At 39.1% G+C, this 24,816-nt stretch overlaps 2 protein-coding genes across 3 annotated transcripts in view; both read right to left on the bottom strand.

Annotated features, from left to right (window-relative positions):
* prmt3 (protein arginine methyltransferase 3) overlaps positions 1 to 2,230 on the bottom strand; it is a 49,370-nt gene extending 47,140 nt beyond the window's left edge. The window contains exons 1-5 of the mRNA XM_067495584.1: positions 2,167 to 2,230; positions 1,768 to 1,894; positions 1,420 to 1,502; positions 1,279 to 1,328; positions 1,009 to 1,114 (exon numbers count right to left, since the gene is read on the bottom strand). Coding sequence (XP_067351685.1) covers positions 1,009 to 1,114; positions 1,279 to 1,328; positions 1,420 to 1,502; positions 1,768 to 1,894; positions 2,167 to 2,188 — 388 coding nt within the window. The 5' untranslated portion in view covers positions 2,189 to 2,230. The remainder of the gene's footprint in view (positions 1 to 1,008; positions 1,115 to 1,278; positions 1,329 to 1,419; positions 1,503 to 1,767; positions 1,895 to 2,166) is intronic.
* A 3,975-nt stretch (positions 2,231 to 6,205) lies between these two features.
* Positions 6,206 to 9,763, bottom strand: htatip2 (HIV-1 Tat interactive protein 2). 2 transcript variants are annotated; one of them, XM_067495582.1, is made up of 7 exons: positions 9,584 to 9,763; positions 9,393 to 9,438; positions 8,863 to 9,052; positions 8,645 to 8,752; positions 7,975 to 8,112; positions 7,822 to 7,883; positions 6,206 to 7,381 (listed from the first exon to the last, which is right to left on the bottom strand). In XM_067495582.1, the coding sequence occupies exons 1-7, from the start codon at positions 9,621 to 9,623 to the stop codon at positions 7,165 to 7,167; spliced, it is 801 nt and encodes a 266-aa protein (XP_067351683.1). In that variant the 5' UTR covers positions 9,624 to 9,763; the 3' UTR covers positions 6,206 to 7,164. The 2 variants fall into 2 exon arrangements, with proteins under 2 accessions (XP_067351683.1, XP_067351684.1); XM_067495583.1 differs by lacking the exon at positions 9,584 to 9,763 and adding an exon at positions 9,522 to 9,540.
* Positions 9,764 to 24,816: the final 15,053 nt, after the last annotated feature.

The following is a 24,816-nucleotide window of genomic DNA, read 5'->3' as shown; positions in this document are numbered from 1 at the left end:
TGTGAAGATGCTGGGTCAAGCTGGTAAGAGAGTGTCATTGTCCACAGTGAAACGAGTCCTATATAGACATGAGCTAAAAGGTGGCAGTGACGAAAAAGCCATTACTACAAAAGCAACATAAAAAGCCAGATTACAGTTTGCAAATGCATAAGGACAAAGATCAAAATTTTTGAGACTTGTCCTGTGGTCTGATGAAACTAAAATTGAACTGTTTGTCCATAATGACCATCATTACATTTAGAGGAAAAGGGGGGAAGGTTCCAAGCCTGAGGACAGCATCCCAACTGTGAAGTATGGGGGTGGCACCATCATGTTGTGGGTTTTTTTTTCCTGCAGGAGGGACTGGTGCCCTTCACAAAATAGATGGCATTATAAGGAAAAAACATTATGTAGGAATATTGAAGCAATATCTCAAGACATCAGCCAGGAAGTGAAGGCTTGGGCGCAATTGGGTCTTCCAAGCGGACAATGACCGTAAGCATATTGCAAAATTAGTAAAAAAGTCAATGTTTTGGAACGGCCATATAGAAATTTGTTTGCAGAGCTGAAAAGGCGTGTGCGAGCAAGGCGGCCTACAAACCTGACTCAGTTCCACATGTTCTGTCAAACTTTTAGGAATATTGTGAGAAGCTAGTGGAAGGATGTCCAAAACATTTGACCCAAATCATACAGTTCAACGGCAATGGTACCAAATACTAAGGAACTGTAAGTAAACTTCTCTCTCGTTATTTTGGCATTAAGCAATTCGAAATAATTTTGGTAATCCTAACTGATCTAAAACAAAAGTTTAGTCTGATTTATGTAAACTTCTGGTTACAGCTGTATGTCTCTGGAAAATCTTTGCTCTTTAATGGAGGTTTATAAATAAAGAATTGAGCTTATGCTCAGTTTGTAGGCACTGCCATAACTTGCTTTGAACATTTAATGTCTGTAATGAAACATACATATTTGTGCAAAATGTTACTCAAACCGCATTCAATTTTAAAATCTGTATAATTTCTACTGTACCCATCTGCAGCAAAGGGTCATCCTGTACAACAGGCCGTAGGAAGTCTTCACTCTCCCAGGGTAAAGGAGCATCTAGCAGCCCCGTCAGACAGGATGGACCACATTTCTAAAAGCACAAATTATTTTAGGAAAAACAATCCTAATGCTTTTATACCTTTACTTGTATATTAAATTTGGAGACTATAAAAAGTAAAGGATATTAGAACTTCTGTCTCTAGATCCAAATTACACCTGACACCTGCCACTTAACAGAAGGTAAAATGTACTCACTGATGATCGTATGTAGTTGATCATCTTTATGTAACCGTAGTCGTCTAAATCTAGCAACAAAACAATGGGTGAGTTATTTCAACAAAACCAAATAATCTTCTATCTGCTGAGCGAGGCACGGAAACATCCGTGTCTACTTACTGTGCTTTCTGATCACATCTATAAGATTTATCTGATGCTCAGCTGTACAGTGCTGCAGTGTGGAAGTCACAGAGTTCAGCAACCTGAAAGGGAAGGCTGCAAAATCAGCTTTTTTACAACGTATTACAACGTTGAAACAATTATTTGCAGATATTCTGGATTGTTAAACTACCTTATTGCCCAGAATTCTACTTTTTATTTGGAAAATAATTTGCTTATTTTTTTTAGCATTACAATCTAAAATTTTCTAAAATTGTGTTAATTTTATTCATTATTTATGTTAATTTAGCTTATTTCAGGTGACATAATATGATGATTTCATCATAAACAGACATCCTCTGAACTCACCTGTCACAGAACAGACAACTAACCGGCTGACTGTCCTCCTCCATCCACTGCCATTGCTCCTCATCATTGTCGATGTCATCATCACCGTCAGAGAGCTCGGGCATCTCCTCAGCAGCTCCCTCACCGTCTGTTCAACAAATATATGCTTACTGCTCCACGTAAGAGCCACACAGTCACGTTGGCAGTGTTGCTATAAGCCAAATTCCCTCGAATATAGTTGTGGTAGCTATACCGTTACAGCTGGGAAAAGGCTGCGGACTTTTGAAAGTTTAACACCAGGACAAAAAGAGACAATATCTATACTACATAGAAAACACAAATAATCGCCAGTCGATATGCACGCTTACATTTTAACATCTACAATTTCGAGCTATTTTGTTTGCAATTTACAATACTCACGTGGGTCTGTGTACTCTGCCATGTTGTTGCTCCGGACTCACTGGCCACTTCCTGGTGACGTTTGGTGACGTAAGTAGGGCGGGGAAAGCCATAAGTGGCACTTTCAGATAAAGACCACAAGATGTCGCCAACGTTTGTTTTATGGCAGATCTGCGTAATGCAACTGCTCGTGTCTAAGTCACCTGCTTTAAACAGGCGGAAGGTCCAAGGTTTTATTATTATTCTTAAACATTGTAGAGTTTTACGTGCAATGAATCACTTGAAGTTTACTGTGTGTGTGTTTGTGTGTATTTGGTATAAACCATCTCCATTAAACTTCAAAAGTACTATTGGCATTAAAACAAAACAACAACCCATTTAATCTACTACTTTTAAATAATCACCCTACTATACATGTTGTTAAATAATGTTAATGTTTTTAATATATGCCTTTTAAATCAAATTTTATAAATAAAGTGGGAAAGGTTTTTCTAACTTCAGTGGGGCAAACAACTTTTAAGCTAAAAAGAACTACTCATGTGAATAAACTAATTTAGGTTACGAGTACTAATTTGTAAGTATATTTAACATATTACTCATCTTTATTTTTTTATTCCTAGTAATAACTAGTGTATGAAATTGCAATGGTATTTCATATTTTATAGGCTCTAATTGACATACAAGATATAAAAATGGCACACTGGTAGGCAAAGAAGGAAATAGGGTTTAAATCAAAATAAAATATTATGGAAAGTATAATAAACAGAGAGGGACAAACAATAATAGGTTCAACAGAAAACGGTGACAAAGGCACACAGTAATTAAGTAATAAACCCATTAAACTTTTTTTTTGGCAAGAAAAAATAAATAGGCTGTTTAAAAGTTTCAGGCTTTCTGGAAAGGTAGAGTAATTCAATAGTCATCAGTCCACACTTAGACATATTGTCTGATTTATTGTATTCATTAGCAGTGTATATGACAATTCAATACTATGAATCAAAACTAAACAAATTCGGGATTTGAGCAATCATATTTGAATATGATACACTGTCTGGCCAAAACTGAGGCCAAAACATTCATGAGACTCATATAGTGAAATACTTGTTCAGAGAGATATCATTTTCACACGTGGGTTGACCACCTTACCCTCGCTGGGAACCTTTGGGATGTGCTGAAGAGATTTTTCAGCAAGATCATTAATATAAGAGCTTGCTGAAAAATTAATGCAACTCTGGATGAAAAAAAAACAATCTATGTCGCATAAGCTCATGGAAACATTGAGCAAATGTCTGTCATAATCACAGCTAAATATAGGAGTGTGTGACTTGTTCTTTAGCCAGGCAGTGTGCATTTTAAACATTAAATTAAGTGTTTTGCTGCACCAATGAAACTGTTCCAAATTATACATCCACAAAAGAAGCTGACAGATGGAATTGATTTCAGTATAGTGTAATTTATTTTAGAGAAATTTACCAAAACCTTTCCCACTTGAACTGAAATTACTTTATAAATGATATGTGCTGTATAGCAAATATGGCATTTTTCATAGTTCACTCCACATAAGAAAAAAAATTGTTCATCAACCCCTTACTAATGAACATGACAAATAAGAATCAAAACTCAAACTCCACTGACCCACTAGTTAGATCAGTCATCACAAACCTAAGTTGTGCAGTAAAACTATTTTGCTACTTCAAAAAGTGTTAAAATCAGTTATAATAATAATAATGATAATAATAAACATTAAATAATAGGCCTATATGTTAATTTACAATGTACTTCTATACACATACTGTCTGAAGGTTTAGGGAAACGTCTCAGCTATAAGAATCTCTTAATAGGGCAAATTACTTGACACCAACTAATAAACTGTTTAGTAATCCGTAGTCCTGACTGAGGTGGCCAGAGAATCACGAATTGAAATTTAAGACATTGTTTCAAGAGTCTATCGGACTCTGAAAACACACAAACACACACCATTAAAACTGTTAGGACTGTACAGATTTCTGGTAGAATTTGTGGTGAAAAAGACCCACTGTTGATGCTGCATTTGTGTGGTACTGAAGGTCTGGCTGGGAAAACTAAAAATTCCGTCTTGGAGAGGTTAAGCTGAATATGTCTCGCTCTCACTCAAGCAGCTTTGTCAGACAGACAGGAAGAAATTTGTGAGGCGACTGTAGAGTCATCTGGTGGACAGGACAGGAAGTGATGTGTCGTCAGCATAGCAATGACAGGAAAAGCATTGTGAGTGGATGATAGAATCCAGGAATGTAGTATAGATTAAAATAAAAGAAGGAACAGGTGGTAAGATAGTTAGAGAGGAAGAGGGTAGATGTCTCCTCAGTCAAAGTGGAAAATGAGGAGAGCGATGCACTGTTAGACAGGCAGTGAGATAGATGAAGGAGAGAACTCAGAGCTGATGGCTGCCACCTTATTAGTAAAAAAACTTGCAAACTCATCGGCAGTTAGGGAGGTGGAGGGAGGTAGAGGAGTGATTTAAAAGTGGAAAACAGCTTCCTGGTGTCAGTGGTGTTGCTAGGTTTGTCCTGGTAGTATGGGTTTTTGCCCTGATATCTGAGAAAAAGATGCAAGCAGAGCCTGAGGTTTGTCCAGGTGGATGTTCAGGTCTCCAAGGCTGATGAGGAGTGCCATCTTCAGGGAAGTGGGACAGCAGCATGTTAAGCTCATCAGAGCTGGCTCCCTGGTTCACAATCCTGTGGACTGTATTTGGAGCAGTAATCTGACGGCATGATATTAAAACGTCTGTTTAAACTGTGGCACGTAGGGTGTCAGGATGTCAGATCTGATGCATTTTTCAAAGGTAGGCAAAAAAGGCATCCTGCAACCTAAATCAAATGCAGAATTCTTCTATTACCATCTTACCTGTGTACAAAATATGTTCAAATAAGGGTTTGGCCATGATCAGACTCTTCTAATAAAATGACTGCTCCATCCTACTGTGACAGCATTATTCCTCCTCACACTCAGAAGAATACCCATTTGATCCATCAGACTACTTTCACCAACAAAGCAGGTGAATTCATTGTGAGTTTGACTACTATCCATGTCCATTTCGGAATATATTTGTTCATTTATATCAAAACAATGTTTAATAAAATAAAACATTGATTTTAGTTGGTTCAACATTAAATACAAAGAGGAACATTATTTCTTTCTACTGGAGGTGCGATCTGATTACATGCCTATTTAATTTCAATCAATACTTTTAAATATAACAATACATGAGACGAGAATGTAAAATTATAATGTCTGGACCTGATGTTTCTGGCACTGTTCTGTTTTAGAGAACATAGAGACCAATTTAGCAGCTATTCAGTCGCCATTCAGCCTAAAAATACAGAAATGCCAATAAAGCTGCTTCTCTTCAGTGGAATTACTTCAGTGACCAAAACAACATCTTTGACAATGATATTATCTTCAGGTAATACATGTAGTCTGGCTTTTCCTTTGCCCAATAATCTGTGAATTACTGAAATGAAGAGCCATCCATTTAGTTTTTTCAGTGCCCTCACACCACCCAAAGAGGTGCTAGTATCAGTCCACCTCCTCCCATGGTTGTCTGCTACATCAGCCAAAGCTCCCACCCACCCATAAAAAGCTTATAACTTTTGAGTCCACAATGACTAGAAGACCTCATGTACAAGGGTGCACACTTGATGATGAGGGCTCTTAAAGTCACTGCCATCCTGACGGCATATCAGGTAAAGTTTTTTTTTTTAAGATATGACAGAAGTACCTGGAGCAAACATGCCCAGATGAAACCACTGTCTGCCATGCACCCCGCTGTGCTTCCCAGGGAACTGGAAAGTACCTGTTGATGTTGGTTTTGCAGGAGAGTACGAAATAGCTCTACCTGACCAGCATATCGCTAAGAGGACAGACAGCTTAGACATCCCACCCCTCCCCTAGGGCATATTAAGCTTTGCTGTGGCATCCATGCAAAGGAGGTGCAAGAACAAGGATTAAGCTCTGCCTCTCTGCCTTCCATGCAGATGCTATTTTTAGATAAAATAATTTCAAATACTTAAAATTACATATATTAGATTAGCATAGATACAGTCTTTTATTGACAAAGTTGTCACAGAAGCATTTTTCTGATCATAAGACGTTTAACATTTTAATTTAGTGTAGAATGACCTTCAGTTTGTGTTCACCATATAAAAGCATTCAGGACACAGAGGTGACAGTCAGTTTTTCTAAGAACACAAAGCCTTCAGGAATTGAAGAGATACTTTCAAAACAAAGTTCATTAACCCTCATGGGTTTTGGAAACATGGCCACTTAACATTTACAGTAAATGATAATCGCCTTTGTGATCTTAATATAAGCTTATACATAAGTGATGCACACTGGGGCTAATGCATAATGAGCCTAGGCATTTTAAGGCAGTGAATCAGTTTATAGTCTCACAGCACAAGTGAAGAACATCAAAAAGCCCAACAATAGTTCCCTGATGAAAATATGAAAGTACAAGAGCAAATAAATAAAAAACCCAAATACAATTTACAGGATTAAGTACTTACAAGTTTCATGTTCTATCATACAAATAGCCTTTGGTTTTCCGATAACTGCAAAACAATCATGGATGAATTCATGTAAAGTATTCCCAAAATCCTGATTACCGCAGAATGAAAACACTCATAATCACTTTATATCTCCTGCAAGTATATGAAGAAAGAAAATTAAATTAATAATTTGCACCATGAGTCCCATAGAAAGACGCAGCATCAAATTAGTTTCAATCAAACTTTCAAGATAAATGGTCACAGGTACTAAAAAAAAATCAATAACTTTCTTTGGGAAGTTTATCCTCTGAATCTTTGCCACAGCCGTAGCACACCTGTGCCTAAAATCCTTAAATAAGATGCATTCTAAAAATGGACGCCCCGCATTTATGTAATGCACTCTCTCATTAGTGTCCTACGTCACATGACTTGATGCCTATTTAGTCATTATTGATGTGAACGCATCCAATATTGGTTAGTATCAATTCCTCTCTTATTTAACTGTATTTCCGCCCCCAAGGTTGATGATGGCTTTGTTCTCTAGGATCTCTGTCTTCTGCTCAGGCTGAAGCAAAGTGTTGGATACCATTGCTTTTACCACCACTTGACCGGGAATAGACATTGATGAGAAAACAGCAGAGAAGGCACTGAGGAACTTCCTGGCCATCCACTCAGCAGGCCGACTCTCCTGCCTATCTACCAGTAGAACCCTGTAGTAGAAAAAGACAAGCATACTAATGATTTAAGATTGCATTGTGTTGTTTGATAGCAAAAAACACTATAGTGTACAGCAGACTTTACACAGTTTTCCCCAATGGGGTGATTAAAAACATAATTGTTTTCTTTTCACCTCATTCATTTTAAATAGGGTGGCCAAAACATTAGAACCACCTATTCTCATAATGCAGTCAAGTACAACTCCTCTACCCACTTTGACCTCAATAATAAAACACATAGTAGAATTTCAACCTAAAAAGTGAGAGATTATAACCTTGTAAAAGTAGATTTGGATTGCATTAAAAAGCACAGGTGGTCATGATATTATGCATGATATGTGTATATATCTACGGAAATAAAATTAGCTAGTGTAGTGTACATAAGTGCTATGGAACTTTGTCTCAAAAAAAATTGAACGCAAAAAAATACTTACCCTGGTCTGTAAATGGCAAATCTGTCAAAAGAGAGTGCCTCAATATCTGCTTCCACTTGTCCCTGGAAGAAAATTAATAAATGCAAAGTTCAGCTTGAATTAAGAGACAAACCATATTGGACAAAAAAAAAGCAGAGAAGAGAAAGAAAATACCTTGACTTTGAGGTAGAGAAAGTTGCTGTTTTTATCGGCTCCTCTGGAGGATTCAAGGTGGAACTGCTTGCAGCCCCCCGCCTTGGCGAGTTCAGCTGATTTTAGGACATAGTCGTGATCAACGCGGATGAATCCTTCCTGAAATATAATATTTGACACTGTCACTGGGTGAGAGGTGGAGTACACTCTGGACACGCTGTTAGTCTATCTCAGGACCAACGCAGAGAAACATACAATTCACACTCACACACTCCTATGAGTAGCTTAGAATCAGAAATATTTTGCTATTAATTTCTCTAAGAAATATTGCCCAAGAAATGTCCAGAGCAGAACATTTTACCCTGACAATTTAAGCTGTAACTCCTCTGAGGAACAATCTGTGATAATGGTGGTGGTGATTTTGAAGACCTCCAGCATGTCTTTTACATTCGGTCCTAAAATTTCCTGTGACGATCTTTCAGTTTATTGTCTAATTATACAATGATAGCTGTGTGTGTTTTTGGTAGACAAGTATCAGTACATGTTTCAGCCCATTACCAATTTGGCTCAGATGGAAATGTTCAATGCGTATAAATTGTTTAATACTTGCTACTGACTCAACTCACAACAGTAAAGTATTGATTAAGTCACTGGTGGAGAGCTCATATCAGATGTGTTCAGGTTAACTCACAGCCCCTGCTTTTGCTCTGGTTGTTCCCAGACAACAGTAGCCAACATCATGGCCCTGAAAGGCTGCAGCATAATCATCAAGCTTCTCAAAGTCCACCACCTCTTGGACCTGGAATGACAGCAAACACAGTAGCTAAATTCAAGGCTCAGCTGAAGGAGTCGAAGGTGAAGGACTTATTAATAAAATCTTTTAAATGGATGGAGGATAAGGCAACTGACCAAGGTTTCATGCACCTTATCCTCAAAGGTGAGTTGTCTCCTTCCAATGAGGGTAATCTTGGAGAAGATGTTGCGCTCCAGAAGCTCTTGAAGCAACAACCTGCCTGTTTCCCCAGATGCTCCAAGGATGAAACAGCTATTATTCTGCTGCCTGAAGCTCTCCTCCAGGGTCTTCATGTCTTCAGCCATGCTGTGTGCCAAAACAAACTGGCATTAGCACCGTGGATGTGTGCAGGTGTTGCCAAAAAAATAACACAATAAGGACACGAGAACGCACAATCTTAAAAAAAAAAAAATACTGTCCTAAATGTGTTTTAAACAGATTGTAGGATTTCTTAACGAAGTCTGGCATTATAGGGAAATATGCTGGAAAATTCGTAAGGAAATTCAACATTTATCTCCCGGTGTTTTGTGGTTTGGGGAACATTACAGCTACGGTTAACCATTAGTATAGCGTTGGGTAACGTTACATGCAACGTTAGCATGTAACTTAACTTTAGCTAACAACAGAGAAATCAGATGTTCTTTACCTCCTGTATTTAACCGGATCCTCGTCTTCGAAGTAAATCAAACCCGCTGCAATTACAACAACTACGACAGTTAATATCCCGGTCGCTTTCCCCAGGGCGGTGCTCAGCAGTTTCATAACAGACACTCACACAAGCAACTGCTGAATTGCCGCTACACTTCCTGGTTTTCTCTGACACACGTTGCTGTTTACCTGCTCCGTTGAGAGGCTGAGGGAAAATCAGAAATGGCATCCACCGCGAGCCAAATACAATCTGTTACTTCCAATATTAATGCATTTTATTTATTTGATATGATGTGATATAGATTTAAACACAGAATAAAAGAAGAGACACTGCGCAAACCTCGTTCTCATCCCTATTTCTTTTAAGCACAAACGAAGCTTAATATGGACCGCGCATGCGCACTACGGCTTTTGTAAATGGTCTGCACTTATATAGCGCTTTTCTATTGGCACACAAAGCGCTTTACACTGCTTCTTATTCACCCATTCACACCCACAATCATACACACACTCATACACCGATGGGGGAACTGGCAAACACTCACCGGGAGCAACTAAGCTAGGGTTAAGTGTCTTGCTCAAGGATACTTCGACATGTGACCGGAGGAGCCGGGGACTGAACCAACAACTGTGAGATTGGTGGACAACCGCTCCACCTTCCTTCGCCACAGTCGCCTCAAAGGCGCTATTGTTTTAAATTTAATCTGGCATTTCATAGCTAAACAAAAGTGATTCATTTATTTTGTTTTTTACCCTATAGCGAACCTTAAATTATTTTCTGAGGAGGCACCACTTACATTTTTATTAAAAGCATATTAAACTCAAACTTATTAAGGGGCAACACAGACACATACACAGATAAACAACTATTCACACTCACCTTCACACCTACAGGCAATAATAGAGTTAGAGTCACCAATTAACCTAACATGCATTTCTTTGGACTGTGGGAGGAAACTGGAGTACCTGGAGGAATCCCACACAAGCATGGAGAGAACATACAAACTTCACACAGAAAGGCCACGGTCAGTGAGGCAAACTCACAACCTTCCACCACCAGCACTACCCACCGTGCTGTTGCACTAATTTCATCCATGTATTTTTCAAATGGTTTGTTTGGGAAGATTCCATTAATTTGTAGTTCTACCTATTTATGTTGTAAATCTGCTTTTTATAATTGTCACAAATCCATATATATATATTGCAAACATAATTATGGACTTAATTAGTTTGTTTTGTTTACATGTAGTAGAGTTGGGTACAGTGGAATACAAAAGATAGGAATGAGCCTAGAAAAAGGATTTTTGAACACAAAGTTATAAAATGGAAAGGCCCTTCATTGTATTATGTCTAGGTCAGCAATCAATATTGAACAAATTTCTGGCGCTGATAATGTAAACTGATAATTTGATCTCTTATATTCTTTCACTCAGACGTGTTCAGCAACGTTCAAGTGGATTTTATCTACTCATTAGAGGCTGGAGTAACTGTACTTGCAGGCATTGTTACTTTATTGTAATCATTGCTTTGCCTTAGGTTTCCTGTTGAAAATCCGAAATGGTCACTGTACACTGTACAACGTTTTCAATAATATAATACTGTTATAACATGCAATACAATAGTGAAAGCATAGTGGATAGTTTGAATAAGCTCTCTCTCTCTCTCTCTCTCTCTCTCTCTGCACTTAAAGTGGCAGACAGTAGCAAATGTATAAGACATGATATGATATATAATGTAATGAATATGAAATAAGAACATAGGTGAGCGGTCTGTCCTGTTACAAAGTAGTGTTCTGCCGGCGGACACCCCTCTCCTGACACAGAGAAGAGTCGTTTTACACGACTAAATTACTTCTTGTAGCAAAAATGCTTTAGAACACAGGATAAAAAAAATTCTACTTAAGATCTGTTTGGATCATTTTTTGCAGTTAAGTTGAGAAGTTTTCTGGGATGGCAGGACTAGTGTGTAATTTGGTCAGGAAATCCAGCCTGGACCTGGAGTGTGAACCAAACCCAGAAAAACGTCTTTGCCTTTGTCAGACCTTCAGGGGGTTTCATTAGCCAAAACCTCAACACAAAGAAAGCAAGTCCAGTCACATGCAATGAATTCATCAACGCCCCATGTTTTTAACACCCCTGCCACTTCGAACACAAGGCATCGACCCAATCTAATAGTATATGATGGAGCCAGGGATGATCCTTTAAAGATGTCAGCAGTAAGAGACAGAAAGAAAAGAGGCTGAGGTTGAGAGAAGAGGCCTTAAACTGGCACTCTGCTGAAATGAAATGTCGCCTCTTTGTTCCTTAGCCACGGGTGCTAATTGGGCCTATCAGTGGGGAGGAAAGCTGCTGCTGGGCTCCTGTCTGTCACACCTGTTGAGTCATTGTCTCTCACATTGATCAGACAGGAAGTTGGAGTAAGAAGGCTTATGCCTCTGTGGGTGCGTGGCAGCAACGTGGTTCAATTTCCTTTTAGAGCTCCGCTGCTGGAGGTGGAAATACCAATGGTAGTCAGTGGTCAGTTGCATTTGAACATTGATTAACTTCCACTAAAGGACATATGCATCATACAGATTTGGTTTTTATTGGCTTGTTCGCATTCTCTATACTTCAATCACAGTCCCTCCTGCATTTTCTCAACATTGCATAATATGTTTGATGTCTCTGTTACTGCTGCTCTGCCACACTTCACTTGAAATCCAGTTCAGACAGGATTATCTTATAAAACAGTAAATGAAACATAATTGCTCAAACAGGACATGCCAGTACTACATGTAATATGAATTACTGATGCTTTAAACTAGTTCTCTGACGTTGATACCAGTACACCAGCTGTAAAGCATTAGTCACAAACTGATGATTAATCTTATGCATTAAGACATTTTTCTAATAATAATGTACAATATACAGCGATTGGAGAGGTTTGTACTCCTTTGGCAGTCTCAGAACAAATCTGACAAAAGTAAAACTTCAGCCTGGATGCTAGAACAAACAATATTCACAGATGAACCAGAAGTTGTTGGCTTAATGTCAAAATTAATGTTATTTTATTTTGCAACCACAGAATTACCTAAATGACCAAACCATTGTTGTCACATGTACAGGTTTTGGGGCAAAAAGGTTTTTACACTAAAACTCAAAATAAAAAAATATACTAAAAGATTAAAAATGTCATCTTGAAACCAAACTCATAAGATAAACTTCAATTCAGCTTTTGGCTTGTCCCTTCAGGGGTCACCACAGCAGATACAATGCTCTGCATGTTGATTTGGCATGAGTTTAAATGCCAGATGCCCTTCCTGCCACAGCCTTTCCATTTTGTCCTGGCTTGGGGCCACCTGGGTGGCTTGGTGGGGCCACACCTGGTGGGATTTGAACCTGCAGCCTTCTGCATCCCAACCCTATCCTAGCAGCCCTAGCACGCAGCCACCAGCCCCCCTTTGAAATTAAAGAGCAAATTTCCAAATTTGGTTGATGGCTCAGTTTCTTTGGGTGCAAATCCATGTTAACTACTTTTACTCAAACAAGATATGTAGAGAAACTAAAGTTTTGGGGATAGATTTGGGGATATTGTACCACTTAATGTTATTGTTCTTGTTGTTTTTATTTTATTAAAGAAAATGATTAAAAACACTGTTGCCCATAAAGTTGGAATAATTTTGTTTTCAGACACATGGCTCTTTTTTCAAAGTTTAATTGAGGTTTAATTTTCACTGAATTATTTTTGCAACAGATTGATCAACGAAGTTGTAAGAAGATATTCGCTTTATCTGTAAAGAATAAATCCCATATCCACAAGGGCAACGGTATGTGTACAGTATACATATATATATATATATATATATATATATATATATATATATATATATATATATAAACTAATGTGTTTATATATATATATGAAATGACAGATTAGGATAAGGGAAGGACAATGAAACCCTAAATGGAATTTTGAACATATTTAGCATGTGTGCTCGCCTACATAAACACGTCACATATAAAGACAATTACACAGACACACACACACAGACACACACAAACAGACACGCACACCGAGTACACAATCTTAAGAGCTTGGAACCCCCGTTGCACAGACTCTGGAGTGTGATGCTAATGATGGTAATTAATGGAGCCTGACAGCACAATCTGCTGCCTATTGTCTCCCAATAAACAGCTTTACAGTCCACATGAGCCAAAGAGGAGATGGGAGGTTTAAGCTGAGAGCAGGAGACAGGCAGGGTAGAGGGTCAGACCTCTAGGGACAGCAGTGATCCTGAAGTAGGGATTAGCTCAATTAGGGAGGCACTGTCTGATCAAGATACAGGGTTTGATGATACCTTTGGTGTGTGTGTGTGTGTGTGTGTGTGTGTGTGTGTGTGTGTGTGTGTGTGTGCGTGCGTGCGTGCGTGCATGTGTGTGTGTTATGAGAAACCCCATAATTAGAGCCGACTGTTGCCATTAGCTGTGTGATAGAGCTAGTGAAGAATAGTCAAGATGATACCTTTTGCTTTTCTGTGACCTTCTGCTCAGATATCCATTTATTGTCATACATTTCAATAGTAATTAAGCTCCAGTTTTCCTTATTGCCCAAATATTAACATGCCCATGAATATTTCAGTGCCCTTATAAAGTCAACTTGTTACTGGTCATTTATATAAGTGAAAACATTTTTCTTAATTTATTTTGCTATGTATAATTTATATGCATACCCTTGTCCCCAAAAAGATGATCTTTTCTCTTACAAGTTATGTTATATATTAAGATATATTCGGTTTTTAGAGGTACTGTGGTGTAAAAGCTTCATTATAGTTTGAAAAGAAGTGGGAATTCTGTGCAACCTAACAACTCTAATATCATTACGATATGCTTCACAGCGGTTTTAGAAAAACTGTTGCAACATCAGGCACTTTGGGCCACCTTTAAAAAGAGAGAGACAGAGAGAGGGGTGTGAGAGAGAGACAGTGAATAACAGAGAGAGAGAGAGAGAGAGAGAGCTCTCAAAGGTTTATGAGGAAATGCCAGTTACCATCTGGTCTGCTATGAAGAATCAAGACAATAACGTAATGTCACAGTAGGACAGAAGCTCAGACTTTTCCTCAGATTGTCTTTGTAACAGGCTCAGACTTGAGGCTTGGACCTTCACAATAGGTCGTAGGCAAAGGAGAGTATCAGTGGTGCTCACAGGAGCTTTCCTGCTTAAAGAGCTGCAGCTAAGCAGCACTGAGACCTGCTTTTCCTCCTCTGAGGAACAATACGCTCATTAAAGGAGCAAACAGATTATGATTATTTTTCTTTTGAGGGTCTGGGGGACCTGGGAGCTGCCAGCAGATAGAATTAAGAAAACACTTGCACATCTGCCCAACCTGCTAATAACCAGTGCTTCAAATATGTAGCATGCACATTTCTGAGGTAAAAAAATGTAGCTAACATTAGTGTATATACTGTGTATGTGTGTGTGTGTGTGTGTTTGTGTATGTATAATTCTTGACTCTTGTGTGAAAGAATATGTGTTTCTTATCATCTATCATCAAATCTGCTTATTTTATAGTTTGCATATGTGCATTTATTTATATAGCTACATGTTGATCAATAAAACATTCAAGTAACTGTCATTGTGGGAGATGCAATGTACCTGTGTGCAATGATCACAGTCAGAGTTAGGAAGCTTTTTCACAACTGCATCTAGTGATGAGACAAGAAGGTCAAGAAAAGAGTTACACACATGCATATACTCTTTAACACAGTGCGTGAGTGAGTACTACAAATTACATGGCTGTAGCTCAGTTGGTGAGACAGTCATCCACGGGCCACGGGGTGAGTGGTTATATTCCCTCCGGGCTACGTGTCTTTGGACAAGACACTGAAACCCAAGTTGCTCCAGATGCGTCAGGTGAGCACCTTGCATGGCAGCTGCCGCCATTGGTGAGTGAGACTGTGTGTGAATGAAAAGCAACATTGTAAAGCGCTTTTGACAAAATGCACTATATAAGTGGCCATTTACCATTTATACGCGCGCACATGCACACACACACAAAATTGGATGTTGACATTGTTCTACTGCTGTTGTGTAATTGTGTAGTTTTAAAAAGTGAAAAATAAAAATAAAAAATAAAAATCATGAAATCATTTTTTTTCACAAAAATATAATACAAAATATAATTACAAACTATCTGTTTTTGTGTCTATCTAGGTTTTTAGATTTCCTGACCCAATTATACTATAGTGAACAGTGCATTTAACAGCCTGAAAAATGTAGATCTGGTATATTGTACAATCCAAATCAAAGTCGTCTGTCACCACAAACTAAAGAAACAAAGAAAATACAACCTGGCCAATGCGAGGCAAACGTTGACTTTATATTAACTTCTCATTAGATGACAGCAAACCTATGAAAAAGCCCTTTCTGATGTCAGGTTGGAAGAAGTTATTGACATTTGTCATGACATTTCTTCACTTGGATGATCCAACATGCTGTGATTTACCAGCTCTTTCAAAGACATCAGGTTTTTCTCCGCACCTTTGAGTGGGGCCTTATGGAACAATTAACACTGTTGAATATTAACATCAGGCGACACATCACTTGCTCATAACAATCCACATTTGTCAAGTTTGACTAGTTTGCTGCTTACTTACATGCCTGATGTTTAAAGAGGAGAAGGACAAAAAAAACGAAACCCTAATCAAAGAACAGTAAAAGTTCAAACTTTCAAACAAAATGCTTGACTGTAGTGACAGGGTTATGGCGTAAGAAACAAAGTGTGTCTTACCTTTATAATGGTTATCAACAAGCAAATATCAAACAAACTCAGCTAAAAAAGTGTTGGAGCTATTCACAAATAACAGTTGACTATCTCCTAGAACACCGTAGAAATATGATCAGTTATGATTAGATTTTCCCAAGAGAGATTTTAATTTGAAACAGATAAATCTTCACTAGTTTGGGTAATAAAAGCATAATACACCAAAAGCCTCTTAGTGGATATTCGTGTTTGCCTTTGTGTTTTCATTATCAGATCTATTTGCTGTCTTAAATCTCCCCTTTGTGGCAGGACGGGTAAAGCTTAATGAGTCCTTTGAACTGCCGACATCCCCAGCAGAATGGCTTTGGGAATGTCAACCAACTAACCTTTAGTCTCTTTCCCACATCAGCAACAGTAAAGGGCACCTAATTCCAATCTTCCAATTCATGCCCACCTCCTAAATTCATAATAGGTTAATCATTTTGCTCATCTCACATGCAAACACAGAGCAATTATCATAGCAAACAGCTGTGCCATAAAACTCATAGTACACAGACCTACCACATTTTCAAATCAAGAAGTTGTAATAATTTCCGGTAAGGACTATTCTCCAACCATTTAGAAGTATTATAGTATATACACTTTTAATAGAAATGTGGTGGATTATATTTTTGGGAGGATTATATATTTCATAGTTTTACATATCTCTGTCATGCAAATTAATAATTTAAAGCAGGTTGCAAGCAATTATTAAGGTTTTTGATGTTTTTACTAATGTAAAACATCAAAATGGATAACAATTGCACCTAAGATATGTAAGTAATTGTGGTATTTGTCCTAGTTTGCATGTTTTTACTTGTTGTAACAAGTAAAATGGGAAATAGATTATTACATAGGTATAATGAACAAAAACCATAAAATAGTATCCAAGATGTCATAACCCTCAATTATATTGCATCAATAGCTGAACTAAAGCAAAACACTGGTCATCACAGAAGGAGTCAAAGCTGAAAAGCTGCATTCTAAAATGTTTATACCTTATCATGGTCACTATCTCTGCATGATTCTGTAGGCCTGTTTCTTTCTTGGCTCCTGGCTGATTTTGTTTCTTGGATGGGACCTGTTGTCCAGTGGCCTACAAGGAGGGTGAAAGAAGGAAAATGGGAGATCATGTCAAATCATGACAGACCCACCACAGCACAGAGACCTCCCTGCTGATGAGCAAACATCACTACAAATGGCAGAGCTAGAAGGACAATCACTTGGTGAAAGGAAACTAATTAGCTGGAGTCTAATGCCAGTTTACTAACACCTGTATTAGCGTGCTTGCTCAGTGGGGAAGTGCTAATCCCTCATAAACCCAAAGTACTCCTCCCAAGAACTGGAATTTGCATATTCAACTTTAGCCAGCTGTTCCCACCCTAAACCCAGACAAGACAGACTTCAACATTGACATGTTGACGGAGGGTTAACATTTCAATGAGTATATCAGGTTCCTCCTAAAGAAGCCATATAAGACTCCTTTTGATTTCATCTTCTTCTTCTGTGAATTCCAAGGGTTCAGATTTTTGCAATGTGATGCTCGTAGGACACTTCTCAAATCTTAAAGAACAGGTGTGAAGAAAAGGGCAAATCACATTAGTTTCAAACATTTCAAAATTGTGTCAAATCCAAGTTTCCATCTTCAGACAATTTCCTGGAAACTCTCCACCTTGGTCAGTTTTCTCACATCCCTTGGGAAGCCCATGACGGTCACTTTCAGCCTCATTCCTTGGCTCTTTGGCTCTCCCATCCTCTCCCACTGCCTGGGTGGTGGAGTGATTACATAGTAGCTGTGTGTGTATCAAGGCGAGTGCAAGGCCTGTGTGTATCTGTGTGTCTAAGGGATTAGTAAGCTTTGGCATTAACATCATGCCCGGACTGGCTACATTCCCTCACTCGGCTAATAATTTGAGGGGAGGAGAAAGCGGCTGGTCCATTAGCTCAGTCTGTTTGCTCAGGAGCAGGCTGACTCTGATCCCCTAATTTCTCACCGATTCCAAGAGAATCTCTGGCTTTTGTGGCACAGGGATAGGACTATAAAGGATGGGGCTGAGGGGCACATTGATTCAGAGATCACCATCCTTAGGACATTCTGTACACTTACCAAACTAATCAGTGTGTGTAAACACAGCAAGACGTGTTGAGGGCTGCAACTAAAAGGCTGGGGTCTCTGGGGTTGATTAGGAAGAGCTGTTGATGGACCACACTCGGTGTCTGCACTCTCTGATCTCCAGACCACATTGAGGAAAACTGTGAAGAATGTTTGAAGAAGCTCTGAGTGGATCTGTTGTTGTCTCTGGTGGATCTAAAAAGTTGATCTGAATAACACTAAGGTTAATATGAGTTACAATAGTTTGCAAGAATGATGTGTTGGGATGAAATGACTGTAAGAAAACAATATCAGTTCATATATTTCTCTGCAGTGCATGACTTTTGTCACTTTTGATGTGGACTGCAGTCGTTCTCATCTTGTTAATTGCTGAAATCATTTTCATGTCAACTTCACTTTTCTCTGACGCGTTGCCATGCCAAGCCATCACCATCACCAAAACATCAGGCTTCATGCAAACCGCAACAGGTTGGATTCATTACTCCCTCAACTGTGATCAGTATCCTTGTACTTGCCACTGAGATTTTGGGTTTATGATATGGTGCATTATTCTGCTGGAAGTAGACTTTAGAAGACTGGTTCAGAGTGGTCATAATGGTATGGACATGGTCAGCAACAATACTCTGGTGGGCTGTGGCATTTAAACATTGCTACTACTACTACTACTAAACATTGGTATTAAGGGGCCCAAAGTATGCCAAAAAATATCCCCCTCACCATTTTTCTGCCATCACCAGCCTGAACTGCGAGGATGGCTCTATGCTTTTATGTTGTTTATGCCAAATTCTGACCCAGCAGAAATCAAAACTCATCAGATGAGGCAATGTTTTCCTTTTTTTTGTCTATTGTCCAGTTTTAGTGAGCCCATGTGAATTGTTGCACTCAGCCGACAGGAGTGGCACCCGGTGTGGTCTGCTGTTGCTATAGCCCATCTGCTTCAAGGCTGGACTTGTTGTTTGCTGAGAGATGCTGATCTTGTAAATTACGGTTCTACCAGTTTAATTTGCCGGATGTAGACATCCAATAACGTTCTAGACCCATGAACAATTTCAAATGAAAGCAAGCCTCTCAAGTCATCTGTAATGCAGCTAAGTTCACACAGAACCAAACTTTAAAAGCGAAAGCTTAACCTTACGGTGGATAAAGAGATCAAAATCTCATTAAAAAGTACATCCACAACATTAATACTACCTGTTGGTCTTAAAATAAAAATATTATTAACTAATAATTGCTGATGTATCGTTATTGGTTAACCACCTGTCAACTATGAAGTGGTTAGAATCAGCTTCACCTTTACCAACAGTGATCTATGATTATTTTTCAAGGTCAATACTAAGTCTGTGTACTTCACGAGCTCTGCACATAGTTTGACTGCACATTTTGTTGTAGATGTAGAATACTCAAAGGGGTCATGGTTTTTTCATACTATTTAAATCAAAAACCATCTTTTGTTTTGCTTTGTTTTTTCATAACAGTCTAGACTAATGCTCCTAATTAGCTATTCAAAAAAACTGATATCAGATGATGTATGTGTCACATTCCTGACAGGATGGATGGAAATACTGTCAAGCAAGCTTAGTTTGAACCAGTGCAAAATTGTTTCCGGCCCTGATTCACCTGGATGATGAACAAACGTGATGTAAAAATGCAGTACAGTGAAAATTGTAACAGTGGTGTGGGCCAAAGAACATGAACCAAGAGTAAAACCTTCTTAACGCAAGGGGTTTGTATTATAATAACCCATCAATCATCAGATTCTAAGCCACAGCCCATGGGAATACTCTTCTGTCGACACACTATAACTCAGCATCGTCTTCATTTTAAGTGGACATCAGATCAGATGTCACTATCAATTCCCCAAAGCCAACACCTCTCCTAATACCCCTCACAGCCAATTAGGGAAAGTAGTAGTCGCAAACCTTCAATGGCAGTGCACAGTAGCTGGTTGTAGATACATATGCTACCCTGCTAGTTGCTGTCAGTGGGGACAGGGGCTAATGGGCAATCACAGGGGGGCTTATGTTGCAAATCAGTCCCGATCCTTGGGGCTCTACTGGGGATTCCCGCCCAGTGTAGCCTACTTCTGCAGCTTATGATCCAGTAATGGGTGCTTTGGTGGAGATCTGAGAGAGCCCACTGGGAATATGGTGTTAAACTGGTTCAGGCTTCCTCCGGCTAAAAGGGACTTTGATAGGCAAAGTAGCTCAGTGCAGAGAACAGAGGAACAGGTCCCTGCTAATAGGATGTGTCACTACTAACTTGTACAGAAGCAGTTGACCCCTTGCTTAGCATATGTAGGCTGGACAGACAAACTTGTATGTGAAATATTTCAGTGAGCTACAGAATTGTTCTCTTTGTGTGTAAAGTAAATTAAGCCCTAGGTGTTTTGTTTGTTGTATATTTACACATTTAATTTAATTACATTCTTATTTCAAAACGTTTCATGAGAAGTAAATGAAAAGTGTATATTTCCGAAATATGATGAACAAATTGTTGCTAATTTCACATCAGCTGATTTGATTTTGGTACTGTGGGACAATGTTTTGCTTTTTAAAGATATGTGTGGCCTACAGTCATAAATTGGCGTGAAACACTTGAGGCTACCAAATGTTCTACCAAACAGTGTATGATAGTAAACAAATTATAAACAACATAAACTTCTGAAACTTAGCTAATTAGATATTCATGAAGTAATATTTTTTCTTTCATTGATATCTAAATGTCATTGGAAATAAATATATTGAAACAAATAAAATCCATCAAAAATGGTTTAAAGCACTTGCACAAAAAACATTTCTGCATTAAAAGTTCTTCGGTTGAAATAACATCTCATCTCCAACTTCAGTTGTTTTGCAGTTGCTGTATTTCCAACTGGTACATAATAGCAGAACACAGTCTGACATGGTCAGTTTGCATGAAAACTTTTAATATTTACTTAGCCTGATCTGGTGTTGTGCGTATTAGCTTTTATTCCAATTGAGGACAGTTGCATGGCCTTATAAATCAAAACTCGGACATGTTGACTAGCTTTCACACTTTCTTGTGAATTCAACAAATTTTCTGTATAATTCTTACATAAACCTATTGAGAAGACCCATGTGTCTCTATCACCACAGCAGAATATTGACATGATGAATTGACCATGATCAACTCTTGTTGCTGATTATTGATCACTATAATCCTATAAAGGGAACCCTGTCAATGTATATAGTTGTGTAGCATGCATTTGTGTGGATGTGAGAGGGGCCTTTAGGCTGACTTACGTGGGTTTATGCCGTCTGTTCACCCTGTCAGTGGACGGGTGGGTTTGTGGTGAAGAATGGTGAAGGCAGGTGGTGTGACTAAAGCGAGGACTGGGCCGAATTGTGCGGATGCCGGCTTTAGCTGAGGGAGGAGGAGATGGGACAGGGGTGTCACCAGTCGACGGGGCCTGTCCGAAACAGCACACCACACCACACCCACCCAACTGTTTCTCTTTCAGCACCCTTCTGCCCGTTTCTCCCTGTCTCCTTCCCTCACTCCCTCTGTCTCGCTTTATCTCTCTCCTCCTCTTTTCTTTTCTTTTAAAAATGTATTGTTAACAAAACGGTTTACAAACCCTGGCTGGTACATTATCCACGACCGCCTCCTGTGAGATTGATTTAAGCAAATGGATTCAGAAAGGGAGGGAGGGATGGAGAGGACTGAGAAAGGATGGAAAAGGAGAAAGTGAAAAGGGGTGTGTTCCCCAGTGCAGCAGCTTTACAAAACCACCACATGGGCCATGCTGAATATTCCCTTTTCTCTTGCATTTTGAGCAGCCATACATTAAACACTCATTATACAGCCTTTATGTGCAAGGGGAGGCTCCATCTCTGTGAGGGCAGAGTGGCTAAGGATGGACTATGATCTTTCTGCATATGTATGCATGGAGCATCTTTAGAGGCTTTCTGACACGTATGATATCATCATGACTGGGAGATTTGACTTTCATATAGCCTGACTCTGGAAAGGGAGGTGTGTCGGCTGCAAGACAAATTTTTACGGTGTGAATCAGATTGCGTGTAATGTTTAATACAGTTGACTTTTGGAGCTGCTTGCTTTGGCATAAAGAACGCAAGCAGCTGGCAGAAGACGGAGAATTTGCTAAGTCAAACTGCAAACTGTATTCAATTCATTTGTAGTGAAAAACCTAAAAGATAAAAATCCTATACCATCAAAGCACCATAAGTGACAGTAACCATTTAAAAGAAATTACTGGCTCTCTTTTTAATAGCTTCACATTTAAAACTCTGAAAAGCACAGAAGTGTCTTGGTCTTCTCCAACCTTTATTCACACAAAGAAACACAGAGACACACTTCAGCTTTGAAAAAATGTCTTTCAATTTAACTTTTCATTGCACTTTTTTACTATTTCATCTCACTTTCAACTCCAATCTCTTCTTTTATTTCAACAATAGTATCCTTCTCTGTGTGTTTGTGTTTGTGTGTGTGTGTGTGTGTGTGTGTGTGTGTGTGTGTGTGTGTGTGTGTGTGTGTGTTTGCGCTCGCGCGCTTGAGGAGAGCAAAGGTTGAACTGGGCATCCCATCATGATAAATCACTGGTTAATGAGGAGTCCATTGTGTCCTCACACATTGTGTCTCCCTCTTCCTCCTCCTCCTCCTCCTCCTCCTCCTTGTGTCCCTTAGACCGCTACCTTCAGGTTGTTAAGCTGACACAGATAATGAACTGGCCGCTTTGAACTGTCCTCACAATATTGACTGGTTGCACACAGCAGATGTCTCCCTGGCAGAAAGCAACTGGTAAAAGCACATTAGGTTAACAAAGAGAGCTTTGCTTTGCAGGGGTGGAGACTGGAGAGAAGGTGGCAGAGGGGTCTGTGTGGGTGTGTTGTGAGGTTCGGGGGGACGAAGGGTTGAGGGGCAGAGGGCAAGCTTCAGATTTGACAGATCTGGGGGATTATATCAAAACAACACATTTGCCGATAATATGACGAAGAGGAGAAGTGACAAAGAGAGGATATGTTTTCAAACAGAATGTCTCCACAGGCTTGAATCATGAATGTGCTTTAGGTGACAATATTTTTGAACTTTTAGCAGTGTAAAGAGTAACTAAAAAGTTTCCAAATACAAACCCACTATGTTAGAGTGCAGCAAACACCAATTGCATTTGTTGCAACATGAGTAGAAGCAAAGTGCAGACAAATGCTCCTAAAATCACTAATCATAGTTAAAATTCTGTGTGTGTCTTTTTCTACAGCTCCAGTCTGCCATTGATTCAGTTCATGAAATAATGAAGTTCCTCATTTATCATTTACAACAAAGTTTTAATATTTGCCAAACTGTTTGCCCCAAACATGTGTATTGTCTCGTCTTATGGATAAACAAATGTCTGCCTGTAAAAGGATAAAAATACATCCAACTGTTTAAAAAAACATAGCAACATAGTTTGTAAAAAGCTTAGTTGCAATGTGCAGTAATCTGATAACAATCTGAATCACAGATGAGTTTATTCATTTTGTTTACAGATAATAAAATTATTAGGTTCATATGCAGTCTCCCTTTCGTTTTTGTTGTTCAGTGAATACAGTGTGGCCTGCGAGCCCACTGGTTTTCTTTCTGGCAGTGGGACGGGTGTCTAATGGGTCAATAATAAGCCGTGACTAACCATCTCCCTAAGGAGCAGCTTGGCCAGACACACACTCACAGAAAGCAGCAGAAAGGTATGAGCCACCAACACTGATTACCATATAATTGCAGCCATTGTATTTGACATGGAGAATTAGTAGCCCGCTAGGTGGCTAACTGGCCTTTTATTCAGCTTCAGACTGGACAAAAAACACACCCACACACAGACAGCCATACACAACTCATACTGGACACAATATGCATTTATGTGCACACAATTAATTCTGTCCTAATAATACAAATCCCTGCATAAAGACCTCAAATCTCCTAAAAGTTTCAGGAACAGAAATAAACCACTTTTGATAATAGCGTGTTTTGCTTGTGTGAAAGGTCTTTTGAAGAAGATGAGGATGAAGATGAGAATCTTTTAACCGCTTTAGGTGCAATTAGTTCTCTGATGAACTAAGTGTTTGAGGTGTTCAGATAGTTAATATAATCCAAATATAGCAATGGAAATCAGCTTGAAGATGGGACTTAGTCGGGGAATCGGATGAGATTAAGGTGTAGCCTTTGTGACCTATCTCACACCTGTCTCTGTTGAACAACCACATGGAATCCGATGAGAAACACCGGACAACAGCTTTTCTCGTTTCAAAAGCGCCATTTTAACCATCTAAGGACTCTTCATACACACTGGGTAATCTGCTATATCCTTTCTTCCTTTCCACACGACACCATTTGTGAAGTTCTGAGCTTTTCCTACAAGGAACCACATCCTCAAACCTTGAGGCATGGAACAATTTGATTTGGTTTCTGGCTTACGAGTCAAGAGGGTTAACAAGACCCACCGCCATGGAGTCCCTTCACCCCACGTGTGGCTAAACGATCATTTCCCTACGTGCCTCACATCGCAACAAATCTCTT

The sequence above is a fragment of the Channa argus genome, chromosome 2, assembly GCF_033026475.1.
Source record: "Channa argus isolate prfri chromosome 2, Channa argus male v1.0, whole genome shotgun sequence".
Classification (NCBI taxonomy): Eukaryota; Metazoa; Chordata; class Actinopteri; order Anabantiformes; family Channidae; genus Channa; species Channa argus.
This window is presented reverse-complemented; position numbering and strand designations above follow the sequence as displayed.

Excerpts from the sequence above, each read along its gene's own strand:
- htatip2 (XM_067495582.1), bottom strand. The coding sequence starts at position 9,623 with ATGCCATTTCTGATTTTCCCTCAGCCTCTCAACGGAGCAG. Across the intron at positions 9,439-9,583 it reads TCAGCCTCTCAACGGAGCAG|CGGGTTTGATTTACTTCGAA; the intron begins GTAAACAGCAAC and ends TTGTAATTGCAG. Across the intron at positions 9,053-9,392 it reads GATCCGGTTAAATACAGGAG|CATGGCTGAAGACATGAAGA; the intron begins GTAAAGAACATC and ends TTTGGCACACAG.